Source organism: Ascaphus truei, chromosome 2 (genome assembly GCF_040206685.1).
Source record: "Ascaphus truei isolate aAscTru1 chromosome 2, aAscTru1.hap1, whole genome shotgun sequence".
In the NCBI taxonomy this organism is placed as follows: Eukaryota; Metazoa; Chordata; class Amphibia; order Anura; family Ascaphidae; genus Ascaphus; species Ascaphus truei.
This window is the reverse complement of record NC_134484.1, coordinates 253,632,337-253,656,329: the sequence shown is the minus strand read 5'-3', so window position 1 is coordinate 253,656,329 and position 23,993 is coordinate 253,632,337. Positions and strand designations below refer to the sequence as shown.

General features: G+C 43.1%; 1 protein-coding gene across 3 annotated transcripts in view; it reads left to right on the top strand.

Moving 5' to 3' along the window:
* LOC142487223 (uncharacterized) overlaps window positions 1-23,331 on the top strand; it is a 42,459-nt gene extending 19,128 nt beyond the window's left edge. For 2 of the 3 annotated variants that reach the window (XM_075586103.1, XM_075586102.1), the window contains exons 5-13: window positions 3,139-3,178; window positions 4,982-5,068; window positions 10,338-10,410; window positions 11,082-11,133; window positions 12,059-12,118; window positions 12,959-13,066; window positions 13,268-14,324; window positions 20,326-20,644; window positions 23,034-23,331. In XM_075586103.1, coding sequence (XP_075442218.1) covers window positions 3,139-3,178; window positions 4,982-5,068; window positions 10,338-10,410; window positions 11,082-11,133; window positions 12,059-12,118; window positions 12,959-13,066; window positions 13,268-14,324; window positions 20,326-20,644; window positions 23,034-23,046 — 1,809 coding nt within the window. In that variant the 3' untranslated portion in view covers window positions 23,047-23,331. The remainder of the gene's footprint in view (window positions 1-3,138; window positions 3,179-4,981; window positions 5,069-10,337; window positions 10,411-11,081; window positions 11,134-12,058; window positions 12,119-12,958; window positions 13,067-13,267; window positions 14,325-20,325; window positions 20,645-23,033) is intronic. The other variant, XM_075586105.1, reaches the window with a different exon arrangement.
* The last annotated feature ends 662 nt before the right edge of the window (window positions 23,332-23,993 follow it).

Genomic DNA, 23,993 nt, shown 5'->3' with positions numbered 1-23,993 from the left:
GGTCCTTTCTCAAGCCAGGGCTATATAATATATATATATATATATATATATATATATAGCTAAACCCCGTTATAACGCGGTCCTCGGGGTCCACCCCGAGACCACCGCGTTACTAACGGGGTCGCGCTAATTTAAAAAAAAAATGGCTGCCGCATCAGTGCATATTTACCCCGCGGTCCCGGCTTCCCCCTGTCACCGCGTGACAGGAGATGGGAGGGGGGATGCCCCTCCGGCTTCAGCTTCCCCTGTCACCGCGTGACAGGAGATGGGAGGGGGGATTCCCCTCCGGTCCGGCTCCCCCCCGCCGCAGCACAGGGCCCTCACGCCGCAATACAGGGCCCCCTGGCCCTGCCGTAGCGCAGGGTCGTCCTGCCCTCCCGCGCTGCACCGGGCCATCCCACCAGCCCCCGCAGCATCGGGGGCCCCCGCAGCCATCATCCCCCTCCACCGCAGCACCACCCCCACCGGCACGCCCCCCCCCTGCAGCCACATGCCTCACCAATCATCCCCAAGGTAAGGCTGATTTATGTATATGTGTAGTGTGTGTGTGTGTGTGTGTGTGTGTGTGTGTGTGTGTGTGTGTGTGTGTGTGTGTGTGTGTGTGTGTCAGTGTGAGCAGTGTGTGTGCAGTGTGCAGTGTGAGCAATGAGCAGTGTGTCAGTGTGTGCAGTGTGAGCAATGAGCAGTGTGTCAGTGTGAGCAGTGTGAGCAATGAGCAGTGTGTCAGTGTGTGCAGTGTGCAGTGTGTGTCAGTGTGAGCAGTGTGTGTGCAGTGTGAGCAATGAGCAGTGTGTCAGTGTGTGCAGTGTGAGCAATGAGCAGTGTGTGTGCAGTGTGCAGTGTGTGTCAGTGTGAGCAGTGTGTGAGCAATGAGCAGTGTGTCAGTGTGTGCAGTGTGAGCAATGAGCAGTGTGTGCAGTGTGAGCAATGAGCAGTGTGTGTGCAGTGTGAGCAATGAGCAGTGTGTCAGTGTGTGCAGTGTGAGCAATGTGCAGTGTGAGCAATGAGCAGTGTGTCAGTGTGTGCAGTGTGAGCAGTGAGCAGTGTGTGTGCAGTGTGAGCAATGAGCAGTGTGTCAGTGTGTGCAGTGTGAGCAATGAGCAGTGTGTGTGCAGTGTGCAGTGTGTGTCAGTGTGAGCAGTGTGTGTGCAGTGTGAGCAATGAGCAGTGTGTGTGCAGTGTGCAGTGTGTGTGCAGTGTGTCAGTGTGTGAAGTGTGAGCAATGAGCAGTGTGTGTGCAGTGTGCAGTGTGTGTGCAGTGTGTCAGTGTGTGCAATGAGCAGTGTGTGTGCAGTGTGTGAGCAATGAGCAATGAGCAGAGTGTGTGCAGTGTGTGCAAAAAAAAAATTTTTTTTTTTTTTTTTTAAACGGGAGCCACGGGAAAACCGCGTTATAACCGAATCCCGGTATAGCGAGGCGCGTTATAACGGGGTTTAGCTGTATATATATATATATATATATATATATATATATATATATATATATATATTAATATGTTCAGGTTTCCGTGATAGGCAAATGCTTTGGAAGTTTTTTGTACGATCGTTGTTTTGTAATAAGAAAGTTTGAGGAATCTTTTTCTATAGGTTTATTGTCAAAAGCCATAGTAGATACATTTTGTATTCACTAGCATCTTGTGCTTGTCCTACAGCAGTGGTTCTCAACCTTTTCTTATATTGTGCACCCCTAACTAGAAAATATTTGTTCTGTGAACCCCAAATTAATCAGACGACTGATAACGAAACTGTTAGACTGATCCCAGGCAGTATAGTGTCCTAAGCTTGTGGGGGAAACACGCTTAATATGGCCCCAAACGGTACCTCAATGTTTACAGACAGTATGGGTGGTATAGCAATCACTCACTGTGGGAGTTTCCAAAATCACGCTCCACAATGCCTGTGGAATACAAAGCCATTGTGGGGAGGGACTTTAGAAGCTCCTGCTGTAACTGACGGCTATACCACCCACTCTGAGGTGCAGTTTGAGGCCTTAATAAGTGTGCAGTCCCCACACGGGCTCAGGAGTACACTATGCTACCTGGGATCTACACATAATTTTGGGGGGGAACCCCTTGGAGACACTTCATGAACCCCTGTTGGGAATCACTGGCCTACAACATAACGTTTCTTTCAGAGGGTCAGCAGAGATCATGACTTCGGAATATTTTGGTGCTTTACAAATAAACGATGACAATACAGTGATATATATAAATGGAATATGGTGTGTGTTTATTTAACTCTCATAGCCACAGAAAGTAATTCTGGTGCCGTCATTAGCCAGATAGATAAAAGTGGAAATGAAAAGTACAAATGATTACACTAACAGTGTGTTGCTATCTGCATTAAAAAACATTCAGATAGCCGGGGATTTAAATGTTCCATAATTAACATATTTAATGGTGACTATTACCAAATATAATATATATGTATGCATGTGTATATTTTTTGTATATTGTAAGATTAAAACCTGCATTGCTTTATGTTGCAAGCTTGAAAGAGTTAAACTATACAAAACCTTTTAAAAGTCCCCTTTAGTTATATAACAAAACAAAAAAAAGACAAATGAAGATGTGATAAAACAAAATGGGTGCAATAGCACCTATCAATTATTTTTCCTGGTTAAATGAGCATTTCAGCAGTGCTTGTAATTTTGTTTGATACAACATAAGTGGAAAAAACACTCTAAGGATGCAAAGTTAATTGTTAATTATGTTGTCAGTGGATAGTATTGTAGTAGAACAAGATGGCTTCCAATGACTGGACTACTGAGATTCCATTTTGAAACGCACAGGACTGACTACCTACTCATCGACTTATCTAAAAAAGGGTCAGCTAAATGGCACGGCCTGAGGGAATTTGAAGGTTTCCTTGGCAGAGAAAGGGTTCAAATTAAGCAACGTGCAATTTGGATACTTTGGGATCTATGTATTAAGGCAAATGTGACAAATATGGGGCACAATATCAGTACACTATGAAAGAAAAAAGTCCCATGGGAATTAATAGGATTTCTTTTAAAACATGATGGTGCAGTTATTTTGCCTTGAAATTGCTCGACTTTTGACTTCTTACATCAAACCCATTGTTTGTTTCAAAAAGTACCTCAAATTAATACTCATTTGAATTTTTTTTTTTTCCTCAGCTTACAAAAATGAAGAATAAAGTGGACATGCAGTCCTCAGGTAAGTGCATAATAAGTGGCACCTATAGATATATTCTATAATAATACAATGATTGTACATAGAATGGTTTTCAGAAACAAGGCCTTGACCTGCAGGGCTGACAAACACATTGTTAGTGCCAAAAGAACAGGAAGATAAGCGTTTCCCAAGGTCAGAAGGAGCTGATTCACGGTTTCGACCAGGTTCACCCACGTCCCTACATCTTTGACATATTTCATAATTTGACAAAGGTGGTGTATTGTGTTAATGCTTAAAGGTGCAATCCCTAACACCCCACAAAAAAACTTTGTAAAGAATGTAGCAAGAGGACTGTCTTCATTAAACGAATGTGACCAATTTGAAAGCAAAGATTTTGCTGCTTGTTTTTCTTTGGAAATGTAGCACAAATGATGTTTCTCCATGGCCTCTTAATGGGGGAGTGGTTGTCTGTAAACTGTTTTCTTTACCCTTACCCCAACCTGGACTTATCAGACAGCCAAAAAAGATAAGAGAAGTGGGAGTGACAGGATTCTGTCGTTGTAGACTGTTGTTGAACACATAGTGACATCAAACCCCAACCTAAGTTTCAGCTCACCATGTTTACACACTAAATGTAAAAAAAAAAAAATACAAGATTTAACAGTTTTGGTTAAAAAAAAAAAAAAAAAGCAAAAACATTGATCGCCCAGATGTGACCCCCTTAACATGTTGGGTGCCCTTGAGACATAGCTACTACGCCATGGGGTCTGGCACGCCAGGGAGTTAAAGAAGTAGTATCTACATCACAAAGTGTGCAAAAAAGTGGTGTGAGATAGAGGCGCTAACCACCCTATCAGTGCTAACTCAATCTGTGACTTATAGTGATAAAAAAACGTGGAATGAAGTGCATATAACAATCACTTGCAAGTGCAAATAAACAAATGCTCAGTGTTAACCCCCTGCTTCTACCCTCTGGTGGGGTTGTTTTCACTCTTCCCCAAATAGTAGAACTGGTTGTCTCACGATCCAGGGGGAGCATAGGAGAAAAAACTCTTAAGCGTAGAGGAACAACACATGTGGAATTAGTTCCCTAATGAATCTTGGCTCCTATGCCTTATCTACTCACAGGAGAAAAGAGGTTTTCAAGCATTTTAGACCACTCTGGGTTGTGGATGTGATACTTGTACAGGCTCCGTCACTTTCAAGGTTGGACCCTCAGCGAGAGAAAGAGAGTGCGGGGTATGCCTGTAATACTAATTTTGTCCGGCTTGGTGATAAATTTGAGCGACAAATGGATATCTGTCCCTTGTCACTTACCAAACATGAAGGGTTTGGCCTTATTGCATCCGTCTCCTTGCAACAATTACAAATATCTATCAATTATTCTTCAGAATAGATGTCATCCCATGATATCTTCATTTTAAATAAAGCCCTCCAACTTAGTGGTGACCTGTTGCCACCTCTTTCTGTGATGCACAGGCTATTTTTCAAGAATATTAAGGTTTTTTTTTAGGTAGCCAGATCATGGTCTGTCAATCATTCACAGCCTTCTAAAGTATACATATTTCACTTTTAGTGGGCCATCAGTGATTGCCTCCAATTAAGCCCTCTGTAGATTCTATTTCTGTAATTTCTAGCAAAATGAGTGCGGGGAACCCTATGGCTATACAGTATTGTCTCTAGGAATTTGAGGGGACCCTTTATTTGTTCCCTTCGCACCTATACATACTAGCTACTAATCTCTGCAGTGGTGGCGCTGTCTGTTACTGTCACATTGAATGTAGCATTGGGCTTCTCTGTCGGCTGTCTGTTACTCCCCTTGTCTTTATGAATTTTGTATTTCAGCTTCTGGTAACAAAAAGCAACAAAAAAATCTCACTGGTGTTAATCCTGCATCTGTTCCCTCCTCCTCTTCCACCAAACCTACTCGAGGTAACAAAAACAGAGCACTTGTGAAAATAAATGAGGTTGTTCTTTTATTCTTTGAATACCATAGGATCCTTGTTGTGTGAAAATACAGATCCCGGCACAGATTTCTTGCAGTCCTAATATATTTATTCCTGAGGCATTTTAACAATACCAAGGTTCAGTTCTTAGCAGGAATGAGATTGTCTTCGCCTCAAGAGTGAGTCTTATGGCATTGTAAAATGTTTGGCTCTTCCTTTACATGCAAAAAGTATCATGAACCTACTAATTATGTGTTTTAAGTAGGAAATTGTGCTTCCACCCTGAGATCGTGACCCAACTTCTTGGCTGCTTAATGTTTAATTCTCTGTTGTGATTTCTAATACAAATTGGGGGATACCTATTTTTTAAGTACAGGAGTAGTTACAGAATTGTCTGAAGAACAGGATTTCTACTATACAATGATCATCACTGCGACCCCTGTTCTCTTTCTCACATTTCTATTTACCATCCAGAACCTTTCCCATTTCCCCCGTCCTTCACCACTCATGGCAACATCCTGGTGCTGAAGTTGCAGCACTTATATAGACATAGCATGTGACATTGATTGTCCACATAAGGCTTTGGTCCCGCTGCGTCCGGCGGTGTGCGCGGCTGCGCGGCAGCGGGCCACCAGCCCCTTTCCTCCAGTCTGGAGGTCCCCGCTGGCTCCTTCCGGCGTGGCTGACTGCGTGCTGTGACGCGTCAGGCAGCCGGAGCTACAGGGAGCTTGTGGTTTTCGGCGAGTGTCGCGTCACGTTACACGCAAGGGAACCAATCACGGATTGGATCCCAGCAGCCAATCCGATTCCCCCCTTTGCTCCGATCCCCCCCCTCCGATTTCTCCCTTCTGCTCCTCCGATCCCCCTGCCGATTCCCCTCCCTGCTCCGATCCCCCCCGTTCCGATTCACCCCCGTGTGTATTTGCCTGTGTGTGTATGAGTGCCTGTGTGTGAGTGTGTGAGTGTGTGAGTGCCTGTGTGTGTCCGTCTCTCTGTGCTGTTCGCCCCTGGAACTCCTGGCTTCAGAGTGCGAGGGGCTCCGGGAGTGAGAGAAAGACCGACGGGTGGGGGGGGGGGATACGACAGCACGAGAGCCCTCCGTTCAAACCGCGCCCCCGGACGTGGTGCGGGCGCGCTGACTGAGGGAGCGGGGCCTTAGCCTAATACAGCCCATTATAACACATTGGATTATACTGCAGTTATGGCAGAGTATATCTCTGAGTAAGGGCATTTGGTGACAGCATAGTGAAATCCGTATTGTCCTCCAGCTTGCAGAAATGCTTCATATTTGCATGATACTAGTGTATAAACAACTCTAAGACTGAGGCCATGATACCACAGACCGTGCGGAGGTGTCCGCACGCTGAGCGGACAAATTGCCTTAAGGCAGTGTTCGCGTCCATGCGGCATGTGAGCATTTGTGTGCCGAAGTGGGAGGGGACACGCGTTGCGCAAGAAATCAGTTCAAACTGATTTCTTGGCGCGACTGGCCGGTCATGTGAGCGGTTCACCCAATGAGTGCGAACCAGCTCCGTGACATCACTGGCACACCCCTAGACACGCCCACGGACGACGTGCGTACCATGGTCGAAAAACGCACCGCTTCAAGCAGGTGATGTCACGGCCGCGCACGCCTCCTCACGGGCGAAGGCACCATGGCCCAAGCCTAATGCATCATGAAAATATACAATCATATTATTTCATCATTTCCTTTAGTGTAACCTGTCCCTTTTGCGCCTACGTGTACTTAAAAGTGCAAAACTGCACTGGATATTGAAGCTGGCGCTTTTTTTAATGTAAAATAAACATTGAAGACTTCCCCACTTACGGCCTCAGACTGAATCCATAAAGACTGCAGCCGTGCGGAGGCGCGCGGAGGCTGAGGGAAAGCGGGTGCTTTCCCTGGCCTTAGAGCGAGCGCCGTCCGGGGGCGGGCCAGTGACGTCACGGAGCTGGTTCGTCCTCATTGGACGTTCCGCTCACGTGACCGGACCTGTGCTCCCGTGAGCGCTGAAACTAAAAATTTGTTAAGACACACGCTTCCGCAAGCCTGCGGAAGCGTGCGCGAGCCCCTGCTAAAGCCGCTCTCATTGCGGCTGCAGGGGCTCACTGGTAAGCTTGCACGCGCCTCAGCACGGATTAGCGCCTAAGCACTGACCATGCCCGAGGCCTTATTCACAGGATCATGTTGTAGTTATTGTTCAAATTAGAGGTTAAAAGTTACATTGGCAAAACAGGTTTGTTTTTGTTTGGTTTGTTTTTTTTAAATTGTACAAATGCAGAGTGGATAGTAAAAAGGGACATACAACTCCATAACTAGAATTGCAACAATAAGTCTGCAAACATACAAGCAAACAAAGAGTCCAAACATCCCAAAAATACTTATCCACCACTGTAGTCAAATGCTAGATGAGTTAGAAAAAAAGTGTGCAAAAAATAAAGGGAATCATAGAAAAATATCAAAAAAATAAAGACAAAAAATCCAGAAATGTGAAAACTGTCGACTATCAAAATAAAATTAATAAGTTGGGCATCTACAAAACAAGAAAAAAGGGGGACAACCCCCTTCAGGCCCATTCCCACATGCCCCTATCGGACCGTGGTACTTCCCCTTGTTGCTATGAAGCCCTTCTCAAATCCCCCGCATCCTCAGACTATTGCCGGTTTATGGACTCTGTGTGTTTGCAGACTTAGACTTGCAGTTGTAGTTTTGTAGTTCTGGATTTGTATGTCCCTTATCACTATCCACTCTCAGCATTTGTACAATTGTTGTATGGATGTGTAATTGAAGTCATTCATTTTAAGTACTTATATTGTTTATATGTTCTTTGGGCTCCATTTTGAGTTCTGTTTCTCTTTTAGTGCTGAGGACATTTATTTACTTATAAAATATTTTACCAGGAAGTAATACATTGAGAGTTACCTCTCGTTTTCATGCATGTCCTGGGCACAGAGTTAAGACAAATAATACATGGTTACAAATACAGTTACATAAATGAACAGGGTATATATACAAGACATTGCATGCACAGTTAAAGAAAATATATATTATGGGAGTATGAAACAGTTACAGACCAGATTAAAATGTGAGACGGCCTCAGATTTAAAAGAACTTAAACTGGTGGTGGATGTGAGAGTCTCTGGTAGGTTGTTCCAGTTTTGGGGTGCACGGTAAGAGATTGAGGAACGGCTGGATACTTTGTTGAGCTTTGGGACCATGAACAGTCTTTTGGAGTCTGATCTCAGGTGATAAGTGCTGCGCGTGGTAGGGGTGAGGAGCTTGTTCAGATAGCTGGGTAGCTTGCCCATAAAAAATTTAAAGGCAAGACAGTAAAGGTGAACTTTGCGCCTAGACTCGAGTGATGACCAATCTAGTTCTTTGAGCATTTCGCAGTGATGTACGTTGTAGTTGCATTGGAGAACAAAATGACAAATTGAATTGTAGAGGGTGTCACATTTGCTAAGGTGGGTATACTATGTCTCTATAGTCAATAATTGGCATTAACATCTGCTGTGCGATACGCTTTCTGACCAGGAGACTTAGGGAGGATTTGTTCCTGTAAAGTTCCAATAGTTTGGCATAGGTCTTGGTTGTCAGGGTATCAATGTGCATCCCGAATGTTAAGTGGGAGTCAAAACCATATGCCCAGGTATTTAGAACTAGTGACAGGGGTTAGGGTGGTGTTAGTGTTGGTTCTAATCTGGAGCTCAGTCGCTGGAAGCTTTAAAATTTTAGTCTTGGTCCCAAATACCATTGTTACAGTCTTGTCAGTGTTTAAAAGCAGTTTGTTGTGGGAAATCCAGTTTTCGAGTCTCAAAACGTCAGACTGAAGTATGTGTTGAAGGTCAGAGAGGCTATGGCTGTGTGCATATAGGATTGTGTCATCTGCATACATGTGTATTGAGGCTTCCTTACAAGCTGTGGGAAGATCGTTGATGAACACTGAGAAGAGTAGGGACCCCAGAACAGAGCCTTGAGGGGCACCACAGGTGATAGCCATGGGGTTGGAGTTTGAGCCTGAGATGGACACATGTTGGGATCTACCTGATAGGTAGGACTGAAACCAGTTTAAAGCATGTTTCCCTATTCCAGAGCTTTGGAGTTTGTTAAGCAGGATAGCATGATCAACAGTATCAAAAGCGTTTGCAAAATCTAGGAATATTGCACCAGTGAGTTGTCCCCGTTCCATTCCACAATGGATTTCATTTGCTTTTTAGTTACTGTTGATGGGGAATTGGGTGCTCTTCAAGCACATCAAGCTTAATTATCCAATTTTGTTTACCAGCAGAGTGATACTGTCTGATCCAGACTGTATGATAGATATTTTTTTGTTTTATTGAGTTGTCAAATATCTGGCAAATTCTTGTCACTTTATATTTAAATTTTAATCACACAATAATATAATACCAGTTATCATTTTTGGAACTTCTTAATGGTTTCTATCAGACTTAACCTTTAACCCTTTGGGGGCCCTTAAGACATAGATACTACATCATGGGATCTGGCACTCCAGGGCCCGATGGTGTAATAGCTACATCATTATCTGCGTGCTTGTATCTGATGGGGAGAACGCGCTCCGCGATTTTACAGGAAGAAGACTCCTCTTCCGTTCCATCATCAGTGACAGAGGGATCACATGCTACGGCCCCTCTGGCACTTAAAGGGCTATCCTTCTCCAAAATGTGTTTCACGCTTCATATAAATATGGACCAAATTTATGAATACAAAACATAACAAACGTTCCCCTCAGGTAGTATTCATAGAGATGTGCAACTGGGTGATATTGAGCTGGTCACAGAGGCATGTTACACAGCATTTATGATGCGGTTGTGTCTTCCCAGGGATTAGGCATTGAGGGATTCCGATTACCAAATATTGTCACTTCCATCACAAGTGTGCATATACCTGTATATCAGTGTATGTTTTGTATCTTAAAGCACATAAATAATGATCTATCCTGTCTTTGTTTGGCAGCATTTAATTTAAGCAATGTCCTCATCAGGTGACTTAAGTTTGAGCTCCCAGCAGCTTTTCCCACCTCAGACCTGGTAGAGTTTTGTTCTGGGGGGAAAAAAAGAAGACCATTTGCGCCGCAAGCTCTCTCTCTTTTCCAGTTGATATTCCTGTGAGCAGTCGCTAATATGATACAAGCCAAATATTCCTGAATTAAGTAAGATTGGGGAACGACATTCTTTGATAAATTATCATCTATATAAGGAGCACTGATGACCACACTTCTTTATTCTTTGGTTAGAACCATTATTAACTAAACAAGAAAAGGCGAAACTGAAGAAGAAGAAGATGAAGAAGAAGAAGAAAGAAAACAGGTAACCATGAAACCCAGTTGAAAAGTGTATTCTAAATTCTGCTTAGTCGAGTGTTTTAGTTTAAATGGGCATGTTCTATGTCTGTGGCAAGACGGGAACATTTTTATCTCCCATTATAAATGAACAGCGGCAATTTATATATTGATGATGAGTACTGTATCTCTGCATACAGTAGTACCAGCAGTGGCGAAACTACCATATGCACAGCACTTTAGGCTGCACCAGGGCCCACCACTTTTTGAGGATCCTCCTCCATGCGCCAGAACAGAGTTCCGGCATCTGAAGGCCCTCTATCTCCCGGGGCTCTACCTGTGGTGCAGGGCCTTACTTAACGGCAGAGGGGGCGCAACCAGGTGATCCTAACAAGGAATTCAGGCCCCACTATAGGTTGGGCCCAACTTCCGCAATCACCACCCGGGTGGGTTCCCTCCGCCGCCGCGTAAGGAACCGCTCCATAGGTAGGCCCCCAGGGAGGGAGAGGGGGGCTTTTTTATTTTTTAACTTGCACTGGGGCACACCGGTGCCTAGTTCTGCCCCTGTGTGCCAGCCTTCCACTGCTCCTCCTTCTTAACGAATATAAGTAACATTAGGCTATCTGAAAAGTTTGTGTGCAACAGTTCTTTTTAGTCATACATTAGACATCTTACATTTTGTTTCTTGTATGATCTCAGGCTCCCCATAAACAAATTAGATTCATCTACAGAAGAGGATGATGACGACAAGGTGAGTTGAGGCTTTATTGGAGGCCCATCTTCATATCTGTCTAATTTCACCCTCATAAATGTAGAGCCACTCACTGGAAGGGTGTCTGACTGATTATTAAAATCTGTGCTTCCATAGACTTCAACAGTCTCATTCTTTAAAGCTGTAGTCACACGAATACCATACTGAACTAATGGCAGGGTGCAATAGGGTAAAAATATGTGGCTGTATAGAAAGGGACAGTGCTACATAGGATACAATGTTTTCTTTATATAACTTATTAATGTAATTTGCGTATAAAGAAAGATCGGATCCCATGTAAAGTAAAATATTAATTTACTTGCTTATTTTGTAAAAATATGTATGTTTCAGAGGTTTGAAACAACTACATATTTATTGCATCATCAAAACAATATTGCCTAAGTACCAATGTTTTGGACAAGGTAGACCTTCCTGATTGCAACAACTTACTATCATTTAACAGCATTATGTGTGCTGTGGCTGTATGCACATGCAGAATTGTACTCACTAATATGCCATTACTATATTTGTGTTACCCCATAAATAGCTTTAGAACATACATGTTCATTTCAAATAGATATTTGTGGGACTTCCTAAATATGGCTACAATGCCTAACCCATCTTGGCAAAAGTAGCACATTATTGCAAATTCTGTGGTACAGTAAATACCATGATCCCATGAAGATTATGACTTCAGTATGTTTAATAGCTAAAATGTTTACATTGAGAATATCAGGAAATATGCCATCTGTAAAGCAATAGTAATATTGTATTACAAGCAAATGTTCATTAATCAGGCCTTGTTAGATGTGCTTTAATCGTGGACCTTTTCTCTTTCGGTATGAATAGGGAAAAATTTAATCAGTGTATCATAAACAAGCATTTTTGAGTATCACATTTTCGTCTTCAATTCATGCTGTTGTAGGTTTTGGGCAACAATATTCCATTTGAATTTCGCAGTCATAAGGATTTGCAGCAATTTTTGGTAAGTATGCTTTCCTGTTTTGTATAATAGATTTGTACACAACTATAGATGGGATGACATTACACTAGTCATAAGTTCCTTTCTGATTTGCTCCTGCGCTCTCCTATTCTACCTTAAGAGGTGCCTTACACACAGATCTTATCCATAAAAACATGCTATTGTCATTCTATGAATGAACAAATACATCTACTGTACATTCCCATTGTGAGGGATACAATAAAAGTGACAGCCTTGGGCCTAGCAGTGCATTCATCAAGAAATGACATTGCATGAAAGTCACTGGCGTTCTTATTAACTAGTCAGTGTGAGGTAAAAGGACATCATTGTGCTATGTAAGTACACAAACATTTTGAATTGTTTAACTTAGGGCTATGGTTACTTGAATGGTCTGTGAGGTGTCTTACGGAAAAGCACCACTTAGTAACTATGGCCCATAATCCTAGATATCTACTGTTAAGTATAGAAAACAGCAGGAGAGCAGCAAAGGTTTAGTTACTGTTATAGCATGTAATTAAGTAGTTAATCCGTTCTGTGACATAGACACACAGGCCCAGATTCACTAAAGTGTGCTAAGTTTTAGCCCGCTTTTATTGCCATTCATATGAATGGGAGTAAAGGCATGCTAAAGCTTAGCACCCTTTTATGGATCTGGGTCATAGGCTGGGGTTCATCAAGCTGCAAAACCGGGGTGTCGCACTGGTCCATGATAACTGCCATGCAAGTTTATCATGGCTTGATGAATTCAGTCCCCATTGTTGCGTATTCCCAGAATAAAATTATTATTAGCTATTTTACCTACAATAGCTTACAGTTTTATTGGTTGCTTTTTGTTGTGTTCAGGAAAGCTTCGAGATAACCAGCGAACCAGATGCTTCATTCATCTTGAAGGTCACTCAGATAATCACCAAATCATTAACGGAATATAAGGATAAGTGCCTGGCAGCAAAGGTAACAATGTTGTTGGCTTAGCTCTAATGTGGAGTATCTCAGCCTGGTCTTTTACGTACTTGAAAATTGTCTCTGAGAATTTGTACCCTCTGCTGAAGGGGAAACAATTGAGGCCGATGTAACACATACATCTTGTATGTATGTGATAGAGACAGGGAGTTGCCCACTCATACGTAGACTGACCTGTGCCTTTTTACTTAGTCCGTTTCAGGTGCAACATATAGAACTGGCGAAGTTTCAGAATCAACATATAGAACTGGCGAAGTTTCAGATGCAACATATAGAACTGGCGAAGTTTCAGAATCAACATATAGAACTGGCGAAGTTTCAGAATCAACATATAGAACTGGCGAAGTTTCAGAATCAACATATAGAACTGGCGAAGTTTCAGATGCAACATATAGAACTGGCAAAGTTTCAGATGCAACATATAGAACTGGCGAAGTTTCAGATGCAACATATAGAACTGGCAAAGTTTCAGATGCAACATATAGAACTGGCGAAGTTTCAGATGCAACATATAGAACTGGCGAAGTTTCAGAAGCAACATATAGAACTGGCGAAGTTTCAGATGCAACATATAGAACTGGCAAAGTTTCAGATGCAACATATAGAACTGGCGAAGTTTCAGAAGCAACATATAGAACTGGCCAAGTTTCAGATGCAACATATAGAACTGGCGAAGTTTCAGAAGCAACATATAGAACTGGCGAAGTTTCAGGTGCAACATATAGAACTGGCCAAGTTTCAGAAGCAACATATAGAACTGGCCAAGTTTCAGATGCAACATATAGAACTGGCGAAGTTTCAGAAGCAACATATAGAACTGGCCAAGTTTCAGAAGCAACATATAGAACTGGCCAAGTTTCAGATGCAACATATAGAACTGGCCAAGTTTCAGATGCAACATATAGAACTGGCCAAGTTTCAGATGCAACATATAGAACTGGCCAAGTTTCAGATGCAACATATAGAACTGGCCAAGTTTCAGATGCAACATATAGAACTGGCGAAGTTTCAGAAGCAACATATAGAACTGGCGAAGTTTCAGATGCAACATATAGAACTGGCCAAGTTCCAGGTGCAACATATAGAACTGGCGAAGTTTCAGAAGCAACATATAGAACTGGCCAAGTTCCAGGTGCAACATATAGAACTGGCGAAGTTTCAGAAGCAACATATAGAACTGGCGAAGAAAGCAGAGTCGAGCAATCATCGGACCGATTTTCGAGTGATGATATATTTAGTAAAAATACAGGTAAAAGACCATTTGACTAACGCTTCCTCATACTTTTCATTGTTGTTTTTCTGTTTTAGGTACTGTTGGAGATTTAGTAGAGACCATTCCACGGGCCTATAAGCCTTTTCCATATTAGCCAATCCCAAAGGATTGCGCACTCTTCATACGTGTGTCTGTATCTGTGTGTCTGTATTTTTGTATAACAGAATTAGGTGACTCAAACCTGCTCTTATAATGGAATGTATCAGTAACACTATAACTTTAAATACATTTATGGAGTATGCAGATAGGAGGCCATACATTTATGGAATATAAATACACAAATCCTGCACTCATCCCAAATTGGCGTGCAATTTATTAGTGAAATTCTTCATTTTTATCCTAAGTTTTATAACAAAGGAGTCATTTAGTTGCATCTTTGATCAAAAAAAGATTCAAGGCTGCTAACCCCATCAAGGTAAACTCTATTTCAGCAGGTACCTACACTAAATGTAAATTATTTCTTATTGGCTTATGTACTGAACTTGGTGGATATGTGAAAGTGCCTTAAATGAATGAATGAATCATTTATGATATCCGTGATTTAGTACCATTAAAACTGTCAAAAAAAAAAACAACCATAAAATTCCCGGAGCAGTATGAAGGAATTGTGAGTGCACAAGTTCTTTAGTGAAAATTCATTTAAAATATATTGTGTGTGTGTGTGTGTGTACACACACACACACAAATAACCACCAAAAATCAATATAAAAAAATGCTCATCAAAACCACCTAATAAAGCCAATATAATGCTGGTGGCGGTGCTATGGGGGGAAATATATAGAAACACAGGAAGAAAGAAAAAAACCACAACAAGCACTCTGATTAATCAAAAAATAGAAAATAGATTTATTAAACTAATTAAACACAGAAATTCATAAAAAGACAGATTGAGATCAAACTGGGACTACTAGAAAAGCCTAACAAATAATTAAGAGAAGCCACTAAGTCTGAAATTAACTGATATGGGTACAAAAAAAATACACCTATATAAAGCTTGGCCCCCTGCAGACGCACTTACCAGAACTCCCTCCTACTGTCTCTGTACGTTCTCCCTACCTACCAATTAGACTGTAAGCTCCTCGGGGCAGGGACTCCTCTTCCTTAATGTTATGTTTATGTCTAAAGCACTTATTCCCATGATCTGTTATTTATATTATCTGTTATTTATTCGATTACCACATGTATTACTACTGTGAAGCGCTATGTACATTAATGGCGCTATATAAATAAAGACATACAATACAATACAATACACCTCAAATCAGGTATTAAATAACACGAAATTAGCAAAAAAATACACATATTACCTAAACAAACAGTGGGATCTAAATAGTTCCCACTGAGAGTCTTGACTAGCCAGTCCAAAAAACATGCACAATTAAATGACATTTGGAGGAGTACTGAGTGGAACAGAACTAAACTAAACCCTGTGTAGGGAAAGTAAAGAAACCCAGTAGGAAGGGTCAGGTAATGTGAAAAACATGATGTCCATGAGTTGCTATTGTATGTCATTATTAATATAGTGCCATAAATATACATAGCGCTTCACAGTAGTAATACATGTTGTAATCATATAAATAACAAATAATATAAATAACAGGTCATGGGAATAAGTGCTTCAGACATAAGAGTAACATTAAGGAAGAGGAGTCCCTGCCCCGAGGAGCTTACAATCTAATTGGTAGGTAGGGGAACGTATAGAGACAGTAGGAGGGAATTCTGGTAAGTGCCTCTGCAGGGGGCCAAACTTTATGTATCGTGTCCAGGATTATCCACAGTGCTATTCATATGCTTCTTTAAGCAAATGTGTCTTAAGGTGGGTCTTAAAGGTGGATAGAGAGGATGCTAGTCGGGTATTGAGGGGAAGGGCATTCCAGAGGTGCGGGGCAGTCAGTGAGAAAGGTTTAAGGCGGGAGAGGGCTTTAGATACAAAGGGGGTAGAAAGAAGACATCCTTGAGAAGAACGCAAGAGTCGGGATGGTGCATAGCGAGAAATTAGGGCTGATATGTAAGGAGGGGCAGAGGAGTGTAAAGCTTTAAAAGTGAGGAGGATATTGAGTGTGAGATGCGGGATTTGATCGGAAGCCAGGAGAGGGATTTCATGAGGAGAGACGCGGAGACAGATTTAGGAAAGAGTAGAGTGATTCTGGCAGCAGCGTTAAGGATAGATTGTAGGGGAGACAGGTGAGAGGCAGGAAGGCCGGACAGCAGGAGGTTACAGTAATCAAGACGGGAGAGATTGAGGGCCTGAGTCAGAGTCTTAGCAGACGAGTAACAGAGGAAAGGGCGTATCTTTGTGATATTGTGGAGGAAAAAGCAACAAGTTTTAGAAACGTTTTGAATGTGAGGGGTGAATGTGAGAGAGGAATCGAGTGTGACCCCTAGGCAGCGTGATTGGGCTACTGGGTAAATGATCGTATTTCCAACAATAATGTGGAAGGGGTAGTAGGGCCAGGTTTGGGAGGAAGTATAAGAAGCTCTGTTTTTGCCATGTTAAGTTTCAGTCGGCGGAGGACCATCCAGGATGATATTCCAGAGAGACATTCAGAAACTTTGGTCTGTATAGCAGGTGGAAGGTCAGGGGTTGAAAGGTAAATTTGTGTGTCGTCAGCATAGAGGTGATATTTAAACCCAAAAGATGTGATTAGGTCACTTAGAGAGAGTGTGTAAAGAGAAAAGAGAAGGGGTCCCGGGACAGAGCCCTGGGGTACCCCCACAGAGAGATCAATAGAGGAGGAGGAGGTGTTAGCAAAAGAGACACTGAAAGTACGATGGGAGAGGTAAGAGGAGATCCAGGATAGAGCTTTGTTCCGAATACCAAGAGTATGGAGAATGGAGAAGAAGAGGGTGGTCAACGGTGTCGAATGCTGCAGAGAGGTTGAGTAATATGAGCCGAGTGTAATGACCTCTGTCTTTGTCAGCATGGAGGTCGTTGGTTATTTTAGTGAGGGCTGTTTCAGTAGCGTGTGCAGTGCGAAAGCCAGATTGTAGAGGGCCTAGAAGAGAATAGGTGTTGAGAAAGTGTAGCAATCGAGAGAATAAAAGACGTTCAAGAAGTTTGGAGGCAAAAAGCAAGAGGGAGAACGGTCGATAGTTAGAAGGACAGGTAGGATCAAGCTTGCTGTTTTTGAGCAATGGTATCACGGTTGCGTGCTTGAAGGAGGATGGAAAAGTACCAGAGTAGAGGGAAGAGTTAAAGATCTGTGTGAGCATAGGGATTATAGCAGGAGCAAGAGGTTTTAGAACCAGGGTGGGCAACCCTGTCGCCATTCGCCACTTGTGGCGAATTGGCAGTCAAAGTGTGGCGAATTGTGTCAAGACCGACTCCCCCCCCCCGCCCGCATGCGCGACTCTTCCTGCCAAGCGCTTGTTCAGCGCTGCCATTCCAACTCAGCGCGATGCCAACCACAACATGGCCGTTGCATAGGTTCAGGTCACAGAGTGAGGAGGGCGTATAATGAAATCCTGAAGCACCAATCAGGTTCCACATTTGAGCCATCAGCCCACCTACCTGACGCCCCTTCCAATCAGCAAGCGAGCCCCGCGAGCTTCGCCTTTTGCCCTCACCCAGCACTGAAGGTAATCGGGGCTGCGGGGACAGGAAAGTGTGTGCTATTCGAAAACACCAGCCAACCGGGTGCGAGTCCGGGGGCGCTGGGGAGCGCTGATTGAGTGGTGTGGGCGGGGCTTGTCATTGGCAGCAGGGATCTGGTACTCTGGGAGAGAGTGAGTGGCCGCCCGAGGCTCGGAGCCCCTGGCCAGACCGACCAATGGAGCTCAAGAATATAGTAGCCAACACTGTGCTGGTATGTGTGCTGGTGTGTGTGTGCTGGTGTGTGTGTGCTGGTGTGTGTGTGTGTGTGTGTTGGTGTGTGCGTGCTGGTGTGTGCTGGTGCGTGCATGCTGGTGTGTGCTGGTGCGTGCGTGCTGGTGTATGCGTCCTCTCTCCCCTCTCCCTCTCTCTCCCCTCTCCCTCTCTCTCCCCTCTCCCTCTCTCTCCCCCCCCCTCTCTCTCCCCCCCAGGTTTATTATAACTTTCAAGTTTCATGTTTAAAGGGTTAAACCTAGGTGATTGATGTTTTTTTTGTTTGTTTGTTTTTTACCCAAGTCTGACACCAATAAGGATTAATTTAAAAACACTATGAGCTAATGGTTGGGGTTGATTTCCTTTCCCCTTTGTCTGTTGTTACTGTGTGCACAGCAAGTACTTGCAGTCACACACAGCCCCCTCTCCCCTTATCTTTATCATCTCTCTGATAAGGACAAGATATGCATAGGGTAAAGAAAACACTTGGTTGACAAGCACTTCCCTATTCAGAGCCCCCTAATAAATTGAACCAGTTAATTGGCAGTCAAAGTGTGGCGAATTGAGTACCTACTAGTTGTTTCCCATTGTAATGGGAAGCGTGGTGGCAAGTGAGAGTCCCCTCGCGCCCCTCTCCCCCCCTCCCGGCAAGTACGAGGACGCCGGTGGCGGCACTAGTGCTGAGGGGACGAGCGGAGGAAAAATAACAAATTTTCGCATGCACAACACAATACCTCAATTTTAACACGTTGTGGCTATTTTCACTTCTAATTCGCCACACTTGTGGCTACATTGAAAAATAGGTTGCCCACCCTTGTTTTAGAAGATGGGAAGGAATGGGATCAAGAGGGCAGATGGTAGAGGGAGAAAGGGGGATCAAGAGTGACACATCCTCCTCCGAGATAGCAGAAAAAGAGTCAAGAAAGGCAGGAGGAGAGTTAGGAAGCGGTGTGGGATGGGATATAGCAGAGTAACAGCACATTGAGTAAAAGCTGAGATCAACGCACATGAATACTGCTAATGCACAAGACAGAAAAGCCCTGAAAATGAAAGCAGTAAGAGTGGGCTTATAAGGTAATACTTCACCACAGAATCTCATGTGTAGCTCCTGGGCAGCGGCGTGCTAGTAATAGACAGCGGATGGCCATGCAGATTCCAAATCTGGATCTATTCTTTTGGCCAATAAGCAGCTGGAATAAACATGAAGGGCTCTGGTATCCGCATCAGTCGCCATACATGTTTGCCGGTCCCGCGATCCCAATAGCTGCTGGGTCCACGTCTACATCCACAACCAGCGGACACACGGCGCTCATAGTGGGTGAAAGTAGAGGCTAGGTCTGCTGAGAAAGGATGTCACCCTCTCAAATCCACAGACACACACACACACACCTCGACAAATTCTAAAAAAAAAAAAAAAAAACACTCGCTCAAAACAAAATGTCAATTGCCACCCAAATGAACTCTCATCCACTCCCCAAGTCTTACATGCGGTGTCTCCCATCATTCTCCTGCTCCCCTGCAACTTGCGAGTGTCACCCTGCAGCTCCTGTCAAAATGGCTGCGCAGCGTCAAATGACAACGGGATGCTACGTGACGTCGACATCGCGCGGTGTCGAGTTGTCATGGCAACACATACACTCACCACCTTCTATACAAAGTGAACTTTGAACTGAAGAGATATTTTATACCCATTTGCTTAGTGGAGAAGTGGCAAAAGGTCTGAACCCATAATGAGGGGGCAACCACCTCCAAATAAATTATTTAACAAAACAGAATAAGGTGAGCTCAGATATTACCCCTATAACGGAATGTATTAGTAACAGTATATAGAGTAATTGAGTAGGTTTTTCCAGTATGCAGCTGGGTATCGATTTGGCTTCACATCTATGTAAAAATACACACAAATCCTGCCCTCCTTCCAAATTGGCTTGCAATTTATTAGTGAATTTCTACATTTTGATCCTGTACACTTCTCTTGGAATTAAAAGTGTATGTGTGTGTATAGAGATATATTATGTTTCTGTATGTGCATGTACAGTATGAGTATTTACATACGCCTCTTGGAAGTACATAGAAAACAATCTAGCACAACCTCAGTCTGAAACTGGTTGTGATTGTTTTATTACATGCTATTTAATATTGTCATTGATATTTTCTTGTGTTTTATTTAAGGTAACCGAACTATTTACCAACCTGATAAGCAGCGCCCTGTTGTGTCGTACAGGGGAGCACATTTTGAAAATGAAACAAGACCACGGTCTTTGAATTATGCACCAAGCTCATCACAAGACCGGTTGTCCTACAATCCCTCTTTTGTGAAAGTCTCCCCTGTGAGTCCCCCAAACTATGAAAACGTTATGCCAGCAAGAGCACGAGAAGGGGCCCCGTCAGGGTGGTCAAGAACGCAAAACATTAGACCTCCTACCATTGAAAACTTTTTGGGCAGCAGGGATAGCGTGGACTTTTCCAAGGTGATTGCTGTACTTCAAAGGTAAGAAGTGGCTGAAGGAAGTCAGGGATGCTTTTCACGTTTCACTTTCTTTCTGTACTCGGGCGTCAAAGAAATGAACCTTTAGAGTGCCCTATTGACACACGTGGTACGGCATTGGGCCCTGCCAAACGAGGGGCCCTTGTGATGTACCACGTGTGTCACAGGCACTTGCACGTTTTCATGGGGCATATTGGGCTGGCCGCACCTTCCATTAACGGGATCCGGGGACCAGTCGCATCATGCGATTGCTCCAGGGACGCTTAGGTGACGTGTACGTGCTAGAGGTCCGGTGGCATCCTGGTGCCGGCAGACCTTTATCTCTAATGTTCTGCTTCTCTTAAAACCGCATACTGCTCTATTCAATGCTTTTTATTTTGTTTTAGAACTGGGGGCTCCCTGATTTTGTACACTGTCAGTCTTGGACCACGGCACACCCTGATTCCATTGATATTCTAACTGTAGAAGGTTCAACGGATAGGCAAAAATATCCAACAGGCAATTTCCTGTTATTAAATGAGACTTCATGCAATGGTGTTAGCATTATTAAGTCTATAGCTTGTGACATTGTTTCCCCCAGATAACACAACCTATCCTGTTTTAATACAGAATATTAGTATCATCCATAAGATTCAGTGGTAGTGTTGGTGCAGAATATCACAACATATCCTGCTATAATGCACCATAAGAGAAAAATGAGGCCTGTTGCATCTCCACCTAGCGTTAAAGCTTAAAGATACTTTGTTATAACACTATTGAGTTATTAGCAGACATTATATGTTATAATTTACCATAAAAGAATAGAGGCTATTTTACATGTCTCAAAATGGTTTCTTGCCTCTAAAATCATCAAGTAATATTTCTAATAATTTAGAAAAAGTAAGTTATGAATCAGACAACTTGAAACATGTTACTGGGCTGAAATGTCTTTATTGCACCGATCAAACATGGAAAAGATGTATGTTATATGTAAAAGTTTTTTCTTGAAAAAAATAAATAATAATGGCATTTCAGGTTCAATGAAAACATGAGTAGTCGTAATCTACTCTCATTTTATGACTGACATTAAAGTTTTTTAATTTAGTAAATAATTAGACTTTGAACAGTGTTATTACTAGTATTTATTCGTTCAATTGGACCACTGAGAATAAAAAAAAAAATTTTTTAATTGTGATCAAGCTTTCAACATTATAGACTAGCATTTAGAGAAACGTTCCCACTTAAAGTAATGATGGGGATAAAATAGTAGCCACTCTTCGTTCCCCCAATTTGGAATGGACAGGTAAGGAGATTTTACCAGTATACAGTATGTACTGTCTCAGCTGTAGCCTGTGCTCAAAGTAGGCGGGATTATAATTGGCGTAGCTAGAGTGTCGCCAGGCTGTATAAGAATTTGAGGAGCTGTGATCTCTGGATTTGGGAGGGTGACATCCTGTCTCTGGAATGAATATATACAGGTGGACCACGATTCACTTGCACCCTGCACGTCATTTGGAGCGGGTGAACCACAGCCTTGATTGCGGTCAAGTGCAGCGCAGGGTGAATTCCCCATAAGGATTAGGAGCAGTGGTCCCTGCTTCTGAATGGGACTCCTGCTGTGTTAATCCTACCGGGCCGCCACCCGTGTGGAAGAGGTATGCAGAGAGAAGCGGACCCTCTTTCTGTCTCTCTCGGCTCAGCTCTTACAGAAGATCGCGCTGTTTTTATTATTTTTAGTACACAGGATTGAAGCAGGGATTCTCCGGACCCAAACCACATTATTTTCAAGCTTGGGGACCCCCTGCTTCCCGAGATACAGGCCTATCGGGTGCTGGTATCTCCTACAAGTTTAAATGTCCCGTGTCACGTGACTGGGGCATTTCAACTTGCAGGAGATACCAGCACCCAATACTGGGGCCTGTACCTTGGGAAGCAGGAGGTCCCCAGAAGTAATGTAGTTTAGCTCCCGGAACTCCCTGCTTCAAGCCTACTGTATTTATTACAAATAAAAACATGTGTATTAAAGAGCTGTGCGGGGGAGACAGAGTGACTGCTTCTCTCTGCTCAGTTCAGACTGGTGTGGCTCAGGATTAATGCATTGGGAGTTCCATTCAGAAGCAGAGACGCCTTCTGGGAAATTAGTCTACTGTGTTTTGGAGCGTGGGGAAGCTGCGATCTGGTTGTGGTCAGGCTCCCTTCAGCTGTAGTTTCCTTGCGTCTAAATTTCAAGTAAATTATACTGTGCGATCGCGATCTAGTGGCTGTTTCCCAATTTGTGCACTGCTGCTTTAACCATTGGGCCCTGTGGCAGCCAAGGAGTTGAGCACAAAGCTTGTCTATGACGTTTCTTTTAGACCTAACCTCTACAGTTGGTGACTGAAGAAATAAAAATTGGTTTTCTTTCCGAATGCAGGAATAGACATTGAAGCCATAGGAATATTGACAGAAAGTGGACGACTGGATTTACCACGCAGCAGCACCGGCTAGCAATGTGTATGCCTAAAATAAGAACATATGCATTGTCTTAAAGTACATTTAGAAAAATCCCTTTTATGTACAACTGAACTGTATATACACCTGTAATACTTTGTGATTCCTAGTCTTTTTACCCCCTCCCCCCCCCCCCCATCTCTCCCGTATTTGTTTTTGGGGACTTCCTTTTGTATTTGTTATGCAATAGAAGACAATAAAGATTTAGATCCTACAGTAAATCCCATGTAGTAGAATAGTAATTTCACATTAAGGACAGAGTGGAAAATTTGATGATGCTTTGAATGATGGTTGTCCTGCACCAATAACCCAATTAATATATTCCACTGTCACAATACATCTCCCCCTTTATCTTTGCCACTTTCTGTATCTGCGTGTATGTCCCTCCTTTTACTCGAGTAACTGTAACTCTTCATGGCTCCCGGCTTTTTTATTTGTACTTAGCACCAACATTTCAGTCCAGCAATGTGGACCTTTCTCTGTTTGCTAAAAAATCTCTGCAGTCCTGCTGGTTTTTATCTGGGGCATTTTTAACTCGCCCCTGATGAGTGAGCGCTCACATTATGAAGTATGGCTTCAGTTTGTGTTTAAGATATACTGTATATATCTGCCTCATTTTGTGGTGCTTGCCTTTTGAAAAAATCTATATTATTACAATCCACATACCACTGAACTACTACGTTTTCTGTGTGTAAAAACAGAGCAGCTATACCGACACAGGGCTACGCGTTTCGCGAGTATCTCTCGCTTCATCAGGTCCAACGCGTAGCCATGTGTCGGCATAGCTGCTCTGTTTTGGACCACTGAAGGCCACCGTACTTTCTGAAGAAGCTCATTTGCAGGTCCTGCGACCGGACGCGGCAGCTAAGGAGACCCCCACATG